Below are 19,077 nucleotides of genomic sequence, written 5' to 3'. Positions count from 1 at the left end.
AACATAGCACTATCACAGATAAAGGGACCAGTCCTAAAGGGGATATAATCAGGATATTTTACACATTTTTCTATAGCTTTATAGCTTTGGCAGCAATTTTGGTGATGGCCTGCAGTTCAAGGAGAGCTGTTAAGGGAGGGCAGGATTACCTTTGGGAGCCTGCTTGTAAATTCTACATGAGGATGCCTGATGGTGCGTTGCTGTAGTTCTTGAAATGCTTTCTGGAAAAGCACGGAGATTATCTGTTTATATTGGTTGGTGTACATGAAGACAGTCTGCTGTGTTTTTTGTTGTGTTTTTTGTTTTCTTGTAAGTAAACGTGCACATCAGGAGCACAAGCTGAGGCTTGGAGCCACTCAGTAGATTTAATTGATTCCATCTTGTAAAGTCTGTACCTTGCTAAACCCTTCTTTAGGTTTTGGATGCATCTAAAAGGCATCCCTCTCTTCTTGGTGCAAATGCTGTGAGGAATGGCAGCTCTGGAGACTACAACGGGGGTTGTTTGGCTTGTATCTTGTTTTTGCTCAAATCCTTCAACTCTCAAGGCATATTTCCTATGCTGGAGTGATGTGATAATGAAGGCAGAGTTGAGCTACAGAGCTGCTCTCCTGTCTGCTGAACACAAACACACACCACGTCCTGATTTTGTTTGAGCTGAGAGCTGGCTTGGTGTGGATTACAGGTCTGCCCATGAGGAAGAGTTTTACACTGCTTGCTTCTAAAAGCTGTGGTAAGTTGAGCTGTGTGTCCCTCCCCAATGAAAACCGCAGTCTGAAAAGGCAAATGAAATGAAAGAATGGGAAGGAGGAGCAAAGGAAATTTGCAGTTTGGGGAGGAAACTTCTGTTTCAGCTGGATAGCCTGTGCTCTGTCTAGACTAGGCATCCTTATCCTCATTAATTTTTGATATATTTTATCCGTTAACTTTATTTATGGATTAGCGGCACTGCCTTATGAGTTATATTTGTGGTCTCTGATTACTGTGGAGACTAATTTTGTGCTCTGTAAGGCAGACAATATAATTCCTGTTTGAGCTTTATTTTCTGCGATACATGAAAGGTTGCCTGGCTAATCCTAAGTACTTAAGTACTGTAAGCTTATCTTCCCAGCATCATGAGAGTGTGAAGTGACTAAGGTTGGACCTTTTTCATGCCTTATGGGGTCTCAGGGCTTACAGACTTGTGTTTCCTAGCTTATCTCTCCCCAGAGATGTCCTGGGTTTGGCTGGGATAGAGTTAATTTTCACAAGAAGCTGGGAGGGGACACAGCTGGGGCAGCTGACCCAAACTAGGCAGAGATATTCAGTACCATGATGTCATGCTCAGTACCTAAGGGTGGTAGTTGTCCAGGGGAGTGGGGTTGGCACCATCAGTTTCTGGGAAGTGTTCACTTTGCACTGTGCATCATTAGCTTTGTATATTGTTTTATTGCTTGTTTCTCCCCTCCTTTGCTCTACTGTTAAACTTCTTTTCATCCCAACCCATGAGTTTTACCTTCTTTGTTTCTGATTCTCCTACCCACCCCACCTGGAGGACAGGAAGTGGGAAGAGGAGTTGTGGAGGAGTGAGCATATGACCATGTGGTTCTTTATTGTCAGCTGGAGTTAAATAATATTAATTGGGTGCTTTTACCAACATGGTAACATTTGTGCCTGTAGATATGGAGAGCCTCGTCTGTGATCCTTACTTCTAGCACTTGTTGCTTGGGGTTGGTGTGCATCAAAGCAGTGAGCCAGCCAGAGAAGAGAGGAGCCCTGCCTGCTGGATGCAGCCTTCGTCTGAAATTCAGGAATGGTTACAGGGATGCAGCTGCAAATCCTTTGATCTTAAGGCCTGCAGAAAATAATCTGTCAAGTAGCCCCAGCTGTTTGCTGTTAATGCCTTGTTCTGCCTGCTATTCCTACTCCATGCCCTCCCACCCTGTACTCCCTATCTGTAGTAGTGATAACAGCACATAAAGTCCATCACATCATTTGAAGAGGCTAGTTTTCATTGTAAAAGGACCAGTGATTCCTTCTCCATCCACCCACATTTGAAAACCCAGTTTCCATCACCATGGCTCTTATGGGCTTCTGCCTGCAAGGTACAAAGCTTGTTTCTAATCTAATTGCTGCTGTTTTAAGGGATCAGCCCACACCATTGCTGTCCCAAGAGGCTCTTGCTGCCATCCTTCATTGCAGCCATCTCTCTCTGTCCTGCCCTGAAGTGTACAAGCAAGAGGCTGCACAGACATTAGTGCTCCATGCCTACAACATTTTGTGGTTGCTACTAAAAACAGAGTGATATTAATTTGCTAATAATGGTTGTGTTACTAAGAGAAACATGTCCCACTTACTCCTAACACCAGTAGCTTGTTTATGGCATATTTGTTGTATCTAAAAATACTCCATCTTTTTTTAAAGCAACCAATTTAATTTGAAGACTATTTTTACACATCAGTGGCTGTTAATCAGTTAAGGAGTTATCAGTTTTAGTATTAGGAAGAAAGAAGCAGATCTCATCAACATCTTAAAATTTTATTTCTTTTCAGCTGGATTGCAGCAGATTACAGGGAGTCTTAGGCTCATCTTATTTCTCCTCTTTTTTCCACCTTGTTAAAAAGAGAGATAGTATCATTATGTGTGTGACTGTACGGTGTTAATTCTATGTATCCTTTCAAGAACTGTTGAATTAGAAATATAGAGATAAAAATATAAGAAGACTAAAATAAGATTTAATCAGCAATTAAACCCCAGACACCCATTTAATTTTAAATCAAGTCATGTATACTTCATGAAGAGAGTGTAAGGTTGACTGTCAGAAAAGGAGTGGTAAGATAAAGACCAAAACCCAATGGTACATGCAAAGTAGGCTTTTTTTGTGGCCTTGTTCTGCTCTGGATACAGTTTCCAAAATATCTGAGCTATTGCCACCAGCAGCAGAAGAATAACATGGTACCAGACCCAGTTTTTGACTGTTGAGCTCAGCCAAGAGTTACTTGTCCAGCTACGGTGATACAGTGTGGAGGCATAAGATGTTATTGGATCACCTTTCAACTAACAGCATCCATTTCATCACAGCATCCCTGTTTATTAGAGGATTGCTGTATCTATCACCTCTGCAGCCTTCCTCTCCTTTTTGTTACATACAAACCAAACATAGGAAAGGGTATAGGGAAAAGAGTTACAATAGATGCTAGTTACATCTGAAACACCTATGCAGCTGCTCCCGAGCATGGTAGTGTAAGTGTGGTTTCCATCAGCAGTGGTCCCCAAGCCACTGGTCACAAGAGGCTGGAAGACTGTGCTGGGGGAACCCTTCAAATCTCCTTCTGTCGTCCCCAGAGCATCTGCTGCAGGAGTGTGGACTTGGCATACCACGGACTTTGTCCTCCCTTTTTTTTGCACATCCCATTTTACTTTCTAACAGACACGTGACTATTTCACTTATGTACAATGACATATTGTTCTGCTGGCTGTTTGTTGTGAGGACTTACCTTGAAATCTTCATTATAATTTAGTGCTCTTGATTGTTCCTCCTTATACCTTTTCAATAGAGAAATAACTTGCCTAACATATGTGAGCCTGCAGATTGTACAAAAATTGGTTGAATTCAGTTTTATTTCACATCCCTCATTAAAACATGGGTTATTGGTGTTGTACATCTGTTGGCTCTGTACTTGTTCATGAAAACCAAACATGCCTTTTGAGCTGAGCTATGTATCATACCGTCATTAACAAGCTGCACCTTGTTGAGAATCTGTCAAGGAAAACTGACTTATTTTGCATTTGCTGCTTTGCACAAAATAGAGGCACGGTAAACTCTTGTGCCATAATTTTTTTCTGTCTGTCTTGATGGGACATAATGGGATAAAATCAAGTACTTTTTTGAAGGCTAATTACATATAACACATACTAGGTGTGGGCTGCCCTCGTTATAGGTTGCTCATATTTTTGTGCTTTCATTTCCCCATCTCTATCGTCTGTGTGTGCAAGTGAGTTCGATTTGACTTTGAAATACAAATTGTAGGCTAGAGAGCAGCCATTTGGTGGTCTCCTCTCCCAGAAGATTGTTTAGAGATTGTGTAAGAAGTCTTTGTCATAGGTAGGGCAGCATTTGAAGGTGGATATGAAGTAAATAAAATAACTTAACTCTTTGCTAGAAACAGAGGAGTGTTCCATAAAGCATGAGGGTGACTTGCAGAGAGTCTGCTAACAGCCATCAATAATAAATTCAGCCCTAAGTCTGTTCACCTGTCCTGGTATATGAATACAAAGCAATTGAACTGTAGTCCGCAGAGATCACAGCCTAGAAATGGAGCACTAGTTGGATGATGAGCAATTTTGGAAATTAGGTTGGGATGCTTGGGATGAACATTACCTAGAGCAGGCAAGAGAGGCTGCAGATGCATGATGGAGACCTGGCAGCTTGCGGTTAGCTTGGGAACTGCTTCAGGGTTGTATGCTGCTTGCTGTGAGAGCTGCATGGTTCAGGCAAGACTAGAGGTGGGACCTAGGGGAAGTTTATTTTAATGCTTTTGGATCATACCCTTTTTGATGCATGAGTGATCTTCATCAGCAAAGATTTACTGGTTGGTTCTAGGAGTTAGGAGTTGATGTGCAAGTGTCACACCTTTGGTGAAGAAGCTAGTGATGTAACAGGGAAGATATTGAGAGAATTTCTCTGCTACTAAAACCAACTTTAGATGCAGTTGGCCCATCAGAGGAAAAGGGATCACTAGAAAAACCTAACCCATACTTTATCTATGGTGAAGATGAAGTCTGTCATCGCTGAATTTAGACATGTGACCTTCATGCTGTGATTGTCCAGAACATTTCTGGTGAGATAATACTAATGCTTTTGCTGTGAACTTATTTTCTTTGCAAGCTAATTACAACTGGGGAAGTTTAAATGCAGATAGAAAGGCTCTGTGATTTCTCGGTAACTTCTGGAAGTCTGACGGCAGACTTGTGCATCATTGATATCATACTTGGCAGAACTGTTTTAGAACGCTTCTGAAGGAAAGAAGTAGGAGCACTTTGGAGCTGCTTTAAGATGTTTCTGCATCTCTGCTTTTTGAGACAAACAAAAAAATCACGTTTTCCTCCTTTTGCTAACAACAGGCTTGTAATTCTACATAGAATGGTAAGATTACAGGATCAGCTATTTTTTTACTGAAAGCTGTGATGGATGCATGCAAACCTGTGGCTGTCACTGCTCCTCACTGAGTTACGTAGTTACGTGCACGGAAGTGAAGAGCAGAGTGCTTTGTTTAGGTGAAAGAGATCTTATTTCAGGAGATGGGAAACAAGATATTACTGTATTCACTTCAAATTATTTTAAAAACAAAAGAAAGATATAATCCCAAGCTACCCGTAGCCGTATATTATGTTTATGAGAACAAAAATAGCTCTTCTATCAAGTCTTGGTGACTCATCATGCACATATATTGGAGGTGGAAGGAATGTTTTGTATGGCAAGTATGCTATACCCAGAACAGTCTGTCTTATATGGAGCACTTTAAAATTCATCTCAGGTTTGCAATGGAAAAGACCCTAGGGAAATAGCCTTATCACAGTGTCTTAAAGCTGCCAATCTTGAGATCCTCTCCACCACCGTGTTGTTATTTATTTGCTGAGAGACTGATTTCTGGCTATAGAACATCTTAACTCAAATCCATGAGATGCATTTTACCTGTTTTTCTAAGACTGAATGAAAAAAAAAGACCCCAAACACAGTAATGCTTTCTAAAGCATAACCCAAAAGATGTTACCTTTAATGTATTCAACAAGGAAAATAATTGGCCAGTGAAGTCAAGTGCTAGGTAGGAAAAATAGCCACAACATTCTCATTCTCTTTTCATGCAGATATTTAAGTATGCACTGTCTGTTAGTGGCATAGACTGTTTTAAAATATGCAAACCAAATAGCTCATGAGTGTTTTGTGTTTTCTAGTTGAAGATATATTTGGGTTTTTTTAAAAAGAAAATGTGAAGAGACTAATTTTATGATGGGAGAGCTTAGCCTGTGGTTCTTCTTTTCACAGTATGCAGACCTGGGTTCTTCAAAGCTTCACCCCACAGTCCATCCTGCAGCAAATGTCCCCCTCACAGCTACACGCTTGATGAAGCATCCACATCTTGCCTGTGTGAAGAACACTATTTTAGGAAGGAATCAGACCCACCTACAATGGCCTGTACAAGTAAGCATGTGCTTGTAGGGTTGTTTTTAATCCTTTCAAGCTGTTCCTTTATTGTGACTAGACTTTATGATCCTAATTGATGTGCTTTTATAGGCTCTAGGCTGGAGTCTGCATTAATCTTGACACACTTGTAAAGTCACTGACTTTGTCCACCATACTCCAGTTACACAAGAATAGGCTTTTCAAAGCCTTTCACTTCAAAAGGTGGCATTAAACCCAGGAAGTGGTTTTGTAACAAACATGTGCTTCATCTCTCACTGTCCAGTCATGGGGGGACTCAGCCGGCAGCATGATGTTCAGACATCAACATTGGTGTGTATGTGGGACACACATGAAGATGAAATGAGTAGTTCTTGCTGGTGGTTAGGCATGGATAGAGCCTACATTGTTCTGGTTGACATTATCTCTTAGCTCATTTCTGATACATAGAGAGGGAGAAAGCCCTACCTTTCTATGCTGTCTGGAGATGGCCATTCTTCTGGGTAGCCTCAAAACTCTGCAACAGAAACTAACTCTCCAAGCTTGCAGCAAATATGTAGAGCTTATCCCTTTGATCTAGGAGGAGGGTAGTATAACAAGCAAATTGGGGTATTGAGAGTATTGAAATCTGAATCATTAATTTTGCCCTTTTCCTGCCATCTATGAGCTATCCTTTCAGCTGTACCTTGAAAGTTTCTTGTTTAGTTTATGTTTCAGTTACTGAGGGCCACAATTTGCATTCCCCCAGCTAGTCCCACCAAGTGTAGCACAGAGCACAGGTCTTTGTTGAGCTGAGTCTGTCATGCTCTGAATGTGATTTTTGTGGTGAAAAAGTGGTTAAAAAGGAGCTGAACTGCTGGAGCAGAAGCAGGTAGAGCTTCCAGTAAACTTAAGCAGCAGAGGAAAATATTTATGAGCCTATGCACACACAGAGCTACAGGGTAATGGTACAGAAGTGACTTCCGTGCTGTTGTCTTGCATCTTGTGGACATGGTAGTGGCTTTTTGTGCATTTATCCCAGCAAATACAGGTGTCCTTCCTAGATTCCCAAGTCTGCACTTCACATAGAGAAAGAAAAATTCTGTTCCTGTTGGAGAGGTGCTCTTGCAAAGGAAATTGCCCTCAGCGGGTCTCTTCTTGCCTGCAGAAGACACTTGGAGGAGAACTGGGGCCCTTGAACTCTGTGTGTACTTTTCACCAGCAGAAGGAGCATGAAGCATATGGCTGCTGGAAGGTGTGCTGCAGGGAAAGAGACAGCCTTAGGCTGTGTGGCAGTAGCTGTGCTGTAGGATAAAAGTGATCTTGGAGGGGTGAGTCATGCAAGCACTTCTCAGTTAATTAGATACATACGTGTCTCTTGGAGCGGTAACTAAAGTGTGTAACAGCATGAAAAACTTCCACACCAGGGCTTCTTGATGTCCGTTTTATCCCTTGGCCTCATGTTAAAAATGGGTAAATGGGAGATGATGAGGTCCAACATGATACTGGGAAACAGGAAGGGAGAGGACTGCTCTGAGCTCTGGAAATACACACAAAATTGGCTTTTCTGTGCAGACAGAGCCAAAGCCAGGGACTGATATAGAGTTATGCCTGATTGCTGGTGTCTACAGTGCCTCCTGCCCACCAATGGTGGTGTTGTTCTCTGTCCCTTCTGAGGATAGAGGGGTACACATTCATTCTGTCTTGATGGTGAAATAGGACAGAGAAAGAGCTGCCATCCTCAAGGCAGAGGTTTATGCATGCCTATGACCTGAGCATAGGACAGGGAGACACAAGCAAGATTGGTGACCAGCTCATGTTAAAAAGAAATTAGATGTGAGTGCTTGTTCCCTGAAGTTTCTGGTGCAGTTTGAATCCCGTATATAAAATCTGCAATTTCTGATTCTGCAAATACCATGGAATTTTCTTTTTATGTTTGTTTGGGGTTTTAATGCTTATTTGCTTTATAAATATTTATATTTTAAAGTTTGTTTGGAGGTTTTAATGTTTTGGTGCATTTTGTTTTAGGATTTTTTTCTGTTTTGAAAGTTTAAAGTGCGTAATACCAAGCTGTATGAGGATATGGCTTGGCAGGGTACCTAGTGCTTCTGGGGCAGATGAGAGGTTTAATGCTGACTGAGACACTGCTCAGCTTCTGTCACGTATTACAGACCCTGGTGCAGTGATTGAGTATGTTTCAGCATCTCCGATGGCATTCATGCTACATCAGGAGCAAAGTGGATCTACTGAACCATCTACATGAGCTTCAGTGATCCGTGTTCAATGATCCTTTCTTGTGATTTTGTCCTAATTCAGCTATATTTGTGCTGAAGGTGATGAGTTGGGCCCATGTGCTACCCTAGCTGAGGTGCAGGGGTAGTAAATTTTGGCAGGGATAGTAAAGGGTATGTAGCGACGCTAACATTTTAAACCAGTCCAATTTGATCTGGAAGGGAACATCTCATTATGAACTGAAACACAAATGAGACAGACTTGAGTCATGGCGAGTAGAAAAATACTTCAAGGTTTTGTATGTTTGTGTTGTTTATTACTGCAGAATTTAATAGTATTCATAGGATCCCTTCAGTTTGAAATCTAGTTAATTTTAGAGATTACGTCAATGTCCATTTTCAGCTCTACACCTGCAAAGTCCCCTTGATAGTTGATATAGCAATAAAATCACATTTTCCTAATTTAAAGCAAAGAATTTTCAGTCGCAAGCTGCACCAGAATCAGTAAAGAAAACTAACTGCTACGCAGCTGTCAAATGCTCAGATAAATACAGTGGGAGGAAAAAACAGTGCATTTTTATTTCATTTTTCAAATCCCTTAAGCATGTTTTATAAGTAATGCTCGGTAATTTTGAAATTACTAGTGCTGCAATGCAGTCTCAAATAATTATTGCTGTAATACAAAAAAAAAAAAAAAAAAGTTTGATTCTGATAGGCATTTCAAAGTTCTCTTAATGTTATCATGTATCTTCCAGGAAGTCATTGTGCTTTATGTCTTCTTAGCTAAGCAATCCTAGCTTCAGTTCCTTGTACTGCATCTCTTTAAAGTAAAAACATAAAGTTATACCTATTGTTTTCCCCTCCCATCTCTCGCAAGTAAGTAATCGTGTTGCTGTTCAGAGCATCTTGGGGATGACAGTATGACACATGGGACAATCTGAAGATTCTATAGTAGTATTTAGTGTAATATTCTACTTGCAAAAAGCTTACAGTTAACTTTATTTTCATAGAATCATAGAATCGCAGAATGTTTTTAGTTGGACAGGACCTTGAAGATCATCTAGTTCCAATCCCCCTGCCATAGGCAGGGGCACCTCCCACTAGATCAGGCATATATCTATGTATATAAAATTTTTTTTGTATCTCTAGGGTAGTTTCTCTCTCAGGTTATGTTTTTAAAATATGTGTGTCAGCAGACAATAGGTTTGCTGTCCATCAAGAAAAACACCAATATCTTTGTCTTTAATTTAGAAATTATTTGCCTGTGGTCGTTAAATTGTAGTGCAGAAGAGGTGAATCTTACCCACCTAGGGTATAAAGTAACAAATTTAAAATAAGAAAATATAATACGTATATTAAAAAAATCCGTAAACTAATACCTTTGTCTTTGACGAAAGGAGGTTGGAAATTAAAACAGACCTTCTGAAGGTAAAACAGTGTTTTGTTCTCCCAGCTGTGATTTATCAATGTTTTACTCAAGCATGGTTTCAGGATTCTTCAAGTAGGTCTTGTTAGATATCTGTAGATTAATAACAGCCTTTCTCTGAGCCCCTGTGAGAATGCTAATTTTATTGGTTATGAAGTCCCACTAGCTTCAAAGCACTTTCACTGAAATTGATGTTTTTAAGCCTTTGAGAAGAGCAGCTGACTCTTCTGTACAAAGCAAGTAAAAATCTCTGATGACTTTATAAAAGTAATAATTTATTCCCCATTAAAGACACATTGTCCAGTAAGTTTCTTGTACCAGAGTTCTTTATTTTTTCGTAGAGTACTGGTAGCAGTCAAAGGGCATTCATCCAGTGGAAGAAAAAATATGGCAATTTAACTGGTAAAATCATATACAAAACATCTGAGTGCAATATATATAATTCCACACAGATCTAGTGATGAATTTTGTAGTTTCCATTGTGAGTATGACAGTGCAGAAAATAGTCCTGACTTGGGCTGTACCTTGGTGTTATTAGCTAAATAGTGCTTGGTCTCCACAGTGCAGGTTATGAGTACAGCAAGTTTCTCATTGAATCAGAACAGCCTGAGCCAAAATCATTACAGTGTTTTATCAGTGTTAGCCATTGTATAGACTTAGAAAGGGGAACAGGAAGGAGAAACAGAGGGAAATGCTTCTGATTTACAAGGTAATTTCATTTTTGCAACACTACCTGTTTTAAATATCTAATTGAGTTTAATTATCACAACAAAACAAGAAGATGACAGCCTAATGGATTTCTAGTTGGTGAAGCTACTTGTTTGGCTCTTTTCAAGGAACTGCTCATGGATTTTGACAGCTTCATTCAAACTGAAAGGAAGTGTGTGGCCTTCCTTTCTTTATCTCCTTTGGGAAAAATACCAGTCTTTGCTGTATAGCTTCTGGTGGTGCCGTAACTAAAATCCATGCTGGCTCGCTTTGATAAATTTCCCCTTTCTTCCTCATTCATTAGCATTCTTCATTCTCTTCCATGAGATCCCTGCTTGTCCTTTCACATTGTCCTCAGGGTGTGTCTGTAGCTTGCTTTTCATCTCCAACACAAGCCTGCTAAAACCAAAAAAATTGCAGCACCTTCTGCAGGTCAGGAGTCTTGAAGGTGTCTCTGGGTGGGCTTTTTTTGCTCAGCCATGCCTTTTCCCAGAAGAACAAAGTAAAATGGCTTGCCATTGCAGGAACCCTCATGGTACCTCTGCAGCAGTTGTTCCTCCTTGAGCATCCTTACCGGTGCCATGCTGGCATCCTGAGTGGGAAGGCTTGGCAAAATAAGCAAGCACAGTGTGGCTAACCGACCAAGGGACCAAGACAGGGACCAAGAAGGCTGCTGTGGAGTAGCTGGAATCAGCTATAATCAGCTATAATCATATTTCCAGTGGCCCACTGTCTGCTTTGGGCTACACTGAGCATCTCACTTAGATGTGACTGGGATGACAAAGCTTAGATTTCACTATTGCCAAATAGCTGATGGGGAGAGGTGAGTGCATGCTGAAGAAAGATTTGGCATCTGAGCTGAGTACCTAAGTAATGAGAATACTCCAGTTCATATCTTTTTTTAGGACTAAGGGCTAGTAATATAAGGGCAGTGGGGTGAGAAGAAGGAATCTTGCCCTTGATAAAGCTGACAGTGACTTAGACAAAACAAAGATTTGCAGCTCCCTTTGCAGGAAGAGCAAGGAAAGCACCAGAGTCAATGGCCCAGAACAGAGTGCTCCCTCCTATTTGGTTTGAGCCAATTCTGTATATTGTCCTCTTCTGTAGGTAGCTGCACCCAACACGGACTCCTTGAGGTGAGGTGGGAGTGCTCAAAACAAATCCCCGTCTTACCGGTTCTTTGGGTGCTGCTGCAAATGGTCCTTGTGTACTTTTTTGGCATATGAGCAACAAGGCATCTCTTTCAGCTTAGAGAGGAGGATGATTGATAATACTGTTTTTACCATGTGTTTTTCTCACTTTACAAACCAGGACCCCCCTCTGCTCCTCGGAGTGCCATCTCAAATGTTAACGAGACTAGTGTCTTTCTGGAATGGATTCCCCCTGCTGATACTGGTGGAAGGAAAGATGTGTCTTATTATATTGCATGCAAGAAGTGCAACTCACACTCAGGTCTGTGTGAGGCGTGTGGCAGTCATGTCAGGTACCTCCCCCAGCAAACCGGCCTGAAAAACACCTCTGTCATGATGGTGGATCTGCTTGCTCATACAAACTATACCTTTGAAATTGAGGCAGTGAATGGAGTGTCCGACCAGAGCCCTGGAGCCCGACAGTTTGTGTCTGTAAATGTAACCACAAACCAGGCAGGTAAGTGGATCTTCAACCTGGGGAAAACTCTGGGGTGGGAGCCCAAGCCAATCAGACCCAGTGCAGACCTCCCTTTGAAATGGGTGGAAGTTCCCAGGATGGAGGGCTGGACTGTGGCCTCTTCAAATATGTGTGTTGGGATGGTTGTATCTCATAGGTTATAATTACTGCAGTCTTCAGCATGTTCACTTCTAGCAGGACAGACTTCTAGGGTTTGAGGCTTTTACCTTTCACACAAAGCTACTTGGAGATCTCTCCACTTCTCTACATTTTGGTGTATCTGCCCACTAAACCAGAAAGAAAACAGTTGCCTTTCCTGTTGGGAAAGGGAAATCCTTAGGAGTTCATTTTGATGCTAAAGGACAAGGATTAAAACATCCTTACTTTGCAAAGAAGTAACCTAAGAAAATTGTTTTAATGACTTGGGAAATTTAATCCCTCTTCTACACTGCGATACTAAAATGACTGAACTCAGGCTGGCATAATACTGTTACCGCCTCTACAACAAGGTAGGGATGAGGTGTCCATACTGCGTCCCTGGTTTTGTACTATACAGGCAGCGATCATAGAGACTGATTTGTTCCTTTGTTCAGCAGCTGAAAAGAGTTGTCATATTGGACGCAGGCAGGGAGTTGCTGTTGTCTCCTGTCATTGGGAGCCATGAAGGGAGGCAAAACATGGTTACAACTCCCTCCATGAACATCAACACACCAGGTACATCCAATGGCTTCTGTGAGCCTTGGAGACTTTTCTACTCTTCTCTCTCCCCTCATGCTCTGTATTTTACAGTCTCTCCCTTTGCCTAGATAATTTGCTTCCTGGTATTTAATTCAGGGCTCCCCAGTGGCGCTTGTCCCCTGTGGAGTCCTTCCAGGAATGTGAAGCAGTAGCATTTGGAGCCATGAGTACTGTTATGTCAGATCACCAGAGCCACCCCTTACCTCCTCCTTACAGATGGAGCTTGATCAGGAAACTCAATGTGGTATGCAGGGTAAGAGATGAATTGGTAGACCCTCACTGTGGAGCAGAAAAGTGCTAGCTGGAGCAGGGCTGCCTTTCCTTACTGTTAACCAGGTGTACATGCACAGACTTGGCAGCCAACAGCAAGAGAGTACAATTACATCACACATCATCATTTACCTGTTCTGGTAATTACACTGGATTGTTGAAGTATTGGACAAATTGTTCAGTTATATCTCAAAAAGAGGAAATAAAGGCATGCCATGTTTGCTGCTGATGGATGTGGCAGGAAATCTTCTGGAGGAACATCAGTGGATGGCAACATGGCACCCATTGAAGGTACCTGTTTAACGCAGACCAGTGGGTGTCGGGGTCCTAATGCCGATTACTGTTCCCATTTGTAAAGGCTGCTGCCAGTGACACTGTTTTTAGAAAAAGTGTGTTTTCCTATTAGTGGGTTTGCATTACTATTTCATTGCTGGCGTTGGATTTCTCCTGATGTGTGGAGTTAAATCCACATAAAATTCAGTAAATGTAGCTGCACAAGAGAAAATAATACATTGTTGATCAGTACAGACTATGAGAAAATGGCACTGGTTTGTGAGTTATGACTTAAACTCTTCATAGCTGCTGCAGGATTTATCCATGTAGCTGCCTTCTTGTGCATCAGGCCAAGAGTAACCTCCTTGCACAATTATCACCTCCAGCCTTATATTGGCCATTATAGGGAATCGTAGGCCTGTGATGAATGTGGCTCATGCTAAGGACCTGTGGGTAAGCGTAGCTTCTGGTTCACCCTCATTGTTTACCCTGCTGCAGCCACAGTCAAGGGAGATATAAATGGATCAAGCCATGAGTGTTAAGTCCACTGTGTGGTATTGAAATTTCGTCAGCATGCTCTAGTGCTGAGAAGGTTGAGTCAAACCTCTGTCCAAAGCAAGGAGTGGTGACTGTATTTTGTTGTCTCTCTGGATGGTCCCACTGTTTGTTCAGGAGGAGAACCAAGGCTGTCTGCTGGAGCTGTAGCGTCAAACATGCTCTTTTGGATTTCCCAGGGGTGATCATCAGTTTGCCCGTGCCAGAATTAAAGCAGCTGTAGAGGGGGATTTTGCAAATCAGACTAGCTGCCAAGCATGGAAAGTTTATATCTGTTTTTTTTAAGGTGTCTCCAGAAAAATGTCCTTTGAGGCAAGTAATGGAGGTGTGCAGGTGGAGTTGTCCATGCCTGGCCATACCCAAAGATGCTGGATATCTCTGAAAAAGCCTCACCTTAAGCTATTCTCTCACAAATAAGAGCAGGCAGGGCACATGGGAGTTAAGGGAGTCTCAGCCCACTCATCTTCCCCCTGAAAATACCACCAAGAGATGCATCTTCTGAGACTCATCCTTTCCTTTGCACAGCTTTTTGGATATGATTGTATTTTCATGAAGGCTTGCATAATGAAGTTGAGTCACTAAAGGTAGTGGCGCAAGGCCAACTGCAGCAGTAAGAGAAATCCTGATATAAGAATTGCTGGCTGCAGAAAATGAAAAAATTGCATGCTGTGACATAGCTCTGGCTGCTGGAGTCTTGCTGGCAGGTATTCACTAACCCAGCACTGCAGAGAAATGCCAGGGTCTGTTTTGTTGGTTTGTCTTTTGTCCATCTCAAAAAGACCATGCTAATTTCAGGACTGCAGAGAATGCACAGGCAGCAGGATTCTGGGTGCACTAGTCTTTTGTGCATGGGAGCTTTTGGCAGCAGAAACTACCTCTGATTTGGACTCTCAAAGGAACTGAGTGATTGCCTCCTGAAAAAATATGGTTTTCTCCAAAATAATTTGTTCCACTTCCTCTCTCTCCAATTTAAAATAATGAGAAAAAGAATCAGCACCGGCAATCAATCTGACATTTTCAGACTGATGTAATTTTCCTCTGAACTTTTGAAATCAGGTTTGGAAATATTGTAACGTTTTCATGCACAAGAGGAGGCAGATCAGCTAATCTCAGCTGGTAACCCCAGCATGCTTCTGTTCCCCCGGTCTCTGGGGACCTAATGATACTTGGGATGGGATTAGCCCACATGGGATGCAGTGGCTTTTGGCCCCAGGTGCAGGACTAGCTCCCTGTCGCACTCTTGCAATCCCCAAACCTCTGCTTTTTCTGTGGGATTTTGCAGAGGTTTTCTGCTGGAAAGCATGTCTCTAGAAGGGGCGAGCAATGCCACATGCCAGGGGAGGTGGAAAACATGCAAGCCTCCATTGTGACTCGTACAGTGGCAGGGGGCCATCTGTAATGCACCTTCATAGTGCATTAGAAAACATGCCTCATGCACATGGGCTGGAGCCTAGCGCATAATTTGTGAGTGGCAATGACCAGATTGAGTTAGCCATCCTTTTCTTCTTCATGGTTTTGCTCAAGTTTTCATATTTTTGAAACTGCCACCTACAACACCTTTTTAGACAGCTTCCAGAGAGCTATCTGTGTGTGCTACTAATATTGAAGTTTGCGTTTCAAGTGACAACTGCATGACTTTTTTTCTCAGCGATTTCACCAAGCTGGATGATTAAGTAATGCTGTCACTCTAGACAGAGATGTGCATCTCCCTTGAGGTCCTTCATCTTATCTGCCCTGTATACAGAAAGCATCTACCATGTCATCTTGTGGTCAGAGATGTGTGTCTTGTAATGGGTCCATAGGGAGCAAGCAGTTGTGATTCATGGTTGCGTGCGCGCCCACTGTATCATTGTAAGAGCACACTGGGAAGACACAATGTTTAAATCCTTTCTAGGCTTAAAATTTACCAAGAGTATTCACTTTAAGCCATCCTAAATAGCCAAGCATTTATTTTTTTTTTTATTTTTTTTTTCTTCTTATTTCCAGTATCTCCCCTGCCGGGCATGGCTTCAGGCACAGAGCTGGCCTGGAGGTGGGGGGTGTAAGACTAGGGTAGTTCTCCTGCTGGTGTTCCAAATGCCACAGACTCCTTTACACTTAAATACCTTCTCTGTGTGTGTTTTCAGAGAAGCCCCATGCCTGTTTCTGTTTGAAAAGTCAAAAGCCAGTGTTCAGCCACCTTCTGTGACCTGTATGATATTTTCTAGCCTTTTGGGATAGAAGAGAAAGATAGATCCAAATGTACTTGCTAACAGAGGAGGAGTTAATGTGTCTGATGCCTCAAGGAGTCTGCATGCCCGAGGCCAACCCAGAGATACAAGTTGCCTCCTGTGGTGCGGCAGTGCTGTTTGAACAAAGGCGTTGGAGGACAGGACCTTGGCAACCTGTACTGCTGCCTGGTGGCATGGCTAAGTTTTTGCTTGATGAAAAAACCACTAGGTCCTTGGAGCAGCTGGAATGCTTTTGGAGTAGGGAGGTGTGCTGAGAGCCATGATACTCATTCTATACAAGCTGGGATGCTGCAGTGGTGAGGAGAAAGGGAGAAGGGATTTTTCTTAGTACTGAGGTTGTACCAGTCTTTGAAAAGCAGTTAAAGGCAACCTGCAATGCACAACTTCTTGCACTGTTATGTCAGCAGTTGCATGCTTTTAAAATTGGTAGACTACAGCTCTGCACAGTCTGTTAAGAAAACATCAGAAAATGAGACAAGAAGGTGTTTGTGCTGGGAAGCGTGTTTTTAAAGATTGCCTTTGGGAATGGACTGGTTCAAGTCCTATAAGGTGGGTAGAGTCTTGCAACTTTCAAGTCCCTCTAGCTTGTTTGATTGGGATTTGAGATGGTGACAGCTTGTTTATTTTCTTTAACAATAACAAAAGTCTCTGAGAGGATGCTCCAGTAAATGCAGCATGTTGCATGTATCTCACAAGCGAAGCAAGAATCATTTTACACCTCTGCTTTTCAATAAGAACTGCTGACCTAGGTTTTACAAAAGCTTAAGTAGATTCTTATTTGTGGAAAACTCGCTTTTCACATCCAGGATAGTGCGCAGGGTTTGCTCGTAAGCATCCATAGTAACGGTACTTGACCGACAGAGCTGCATCATCTTCCCAGTAGTGGATACCATAAAAAGGGTATAAGCACAAAGCAGACATGTACTGATGCTTCCTCCCAGTCTCTGGGGACAATCTCTTTGTGCTTTATAGCCTGTAATGGATTTTTCTCCCATGAATTTGTCTAATCATTTTATAAACTCCAAGAAAAATTTAGCAGCTGCAGGCAATCCTGTGTGAATTTTGGTATGTCTGATAGTTTAAGCGGTGCTTTAGATTCACGTTCATCAGAGAGGAACCATTAGTGGAATAAGTAGAGGGTTTAAGGCTTACGGTCTATTGGAAAGCGCTGTCATTTAGAGATCCCGCACTATCTTCCAGTGCATTAACACAGGTATCGCAGCGTTTAGCCTAGAGCAATGTACTCTTAAAAGCAACGTGTAATCTTCCATATCAGGAAGGGCCAATACAGGGTTATTTTAATTACTAGAGGTACCAGTACTGCCTTGAAAACTGTAGTCTCCATTTAAACCTGGGTGCAGCCTACACCATAGCATGTGACAGCATGGCTTCACCTTGTGGCATCATTCTTCTGCCAGGTGTGGATGCCCTTTGTGTCCAGAGAGATGCAAAAAGGTGTATCAAGCTGCCAGTAAGGGTTCAGGCAGGAAGAGAGGTTAATTTCATTTGTGAAGTCCTGTGCATATGCTGGTAATCAGCTTCAAGAAATATTTTGCTTTATTTTTGAAGCATGGTTGCGTGTTATCAGAGAATGCAGTCACAGATAGTTAAAAACAAAACATGCTGGCAGTAAAACCTGAAAGGCGGTGTCGCACAAAAAGTTTGTTGTCCAAGTTTTTGTGATGGCCACATTTATTCTCAATGTAATATCTTCATCTAGAATCTTATTGAAGAATTGTGACTTTACCCTGGCCCAGACAGCTTGGTGTCTGCTACCAAATAAATTATGGATCAGCTGAATATTTTACAGTTTTATTTACAACTACTCAGTCTGTAGTTGCTAATTTTTCATAGTTTGTTATAAGTCTTTTTGTTACAGTTGGAGTGTTAGAAATACATGATTGGAAATTGAAAGTATTCTTTGCAATATGAAAAAAATCCCCAAACTTACAATATGGCTTTTAATTAGAGACCATTTTTATTGAAATATGTGAGAGAACCCCATTGTTGATATATGAGGACGTTAAGAGATGAAATAAAAAGCATTTTCCTGCAGTTACAGACAGACCTTTCAAATTTGACATGAAATTAAGATATCTTATTTATCGATGAAAATAAATATAGTAAGAAATTGTCATCCTCATCTACCTGCTTTTAAAAAAATGAAGGAGAACTGATGTTCTTGTGATGACATTCAGCCAATGACATCTAATATGTATTGTGCAGTAGGGTGCAGGTTTTATGATCTCCCAGGGGCAGCAAGACAAATATCTTTACGGTAAAGCGGTTGGTCTCCTTCAAGGCATGCTACTTGTGAGGCAGTTGCATAAGCTCTGAAAAGCGAATGCCAGGTTACACCTGAGGAAAATTTATCCATGGACTGCACCCAGATGGTGCCATGCAGCCAAGTATGAGGGAGCAAGATATGCCTAAAATACCCTATTTGAGGTGCTGCAGCCAGCAGGACTGACTCAATTCTGTAACATCCTGGAGCTGCTGGGATCACTACCAGCAATGTAGCCTCAGTCTTGGGGTAGATAACAGAGATTGGGCAATCAAATCCAGATTTTGAGAGGTGTATAAGGCACAAATATTGAGATTTTCCAAAAAGTCACAGTTCAGGATGTACTGTGATCAGATGTAGTAAGAGCTTCATGGGATCAGAGCTGTAAGAAGTTTGTGCTTTTGCAGAGCACCACTGATGTTATATTGCAAGAGTGATAGTGCTGGTTTAAAATTTTATTTCCCATTTTGCTGGCATATTTTTAAAGGATTGCCAAGTAATCTTATATTAATCTAATTCTAATCACCTTGAAACACAGTCTTCAGGGCCAAGAAGTTCTCTTTGTATTGTGCTGAGCA

The 19,077-nt window shown here is 41.8% G+C and overlaps 1 protein-coding gene across 7 annotated transcripts in view; it reads left to right on the top strand.

The window, feature by feature from the left end:
* The window catches only part of EPHA5 (EPH receptor A5), a 197,042-nt gene that overhangs the window by 98,268 nt on the left and 79,697 nt on the right, over positions 1-19,077 (top strand). For 6 of the 7 annotated variants that reach the window (XM_069855464.1, XM_069855461.1, XM_069855463.1 and 3 more), the window contains exons 4-5: positions 6,023-6,178; positions 11,813-12,148. In XM_069855464.1, the coding sequence (XP_069711565.1) occupies positions 6,023-6,178; positions 11,813-12,148 (492 nt within the window). The remainder of the gene's footprint in view (positions 1-6,022; positions 6,179-11,812; positions 12,149-19,077) is intronic. The other variant, XM_069855466.1, reaches the window with a different exon arrangement.

Source organism: Phaenicophaeus curvirostris, chromosome 4 (assembly GCF_032191515.1).
Source record: "Phaenicophaeus curvirostris isolate KB17595 chromosome 4, BPBGC_Pcur_1.0, whole genome shotgun sequence".
Classification (NCBI taxonomy): domain Eukaryota; kingdom Metazoa; phylum Chordata; class Aves; order Cuculiformes; family Cuculidae; genus Phaenicophaeus; species Phaenicophaeus curvirostris.
This window is presented reverse-complemented; position numbering and strand designations above follow the sequence as displayed.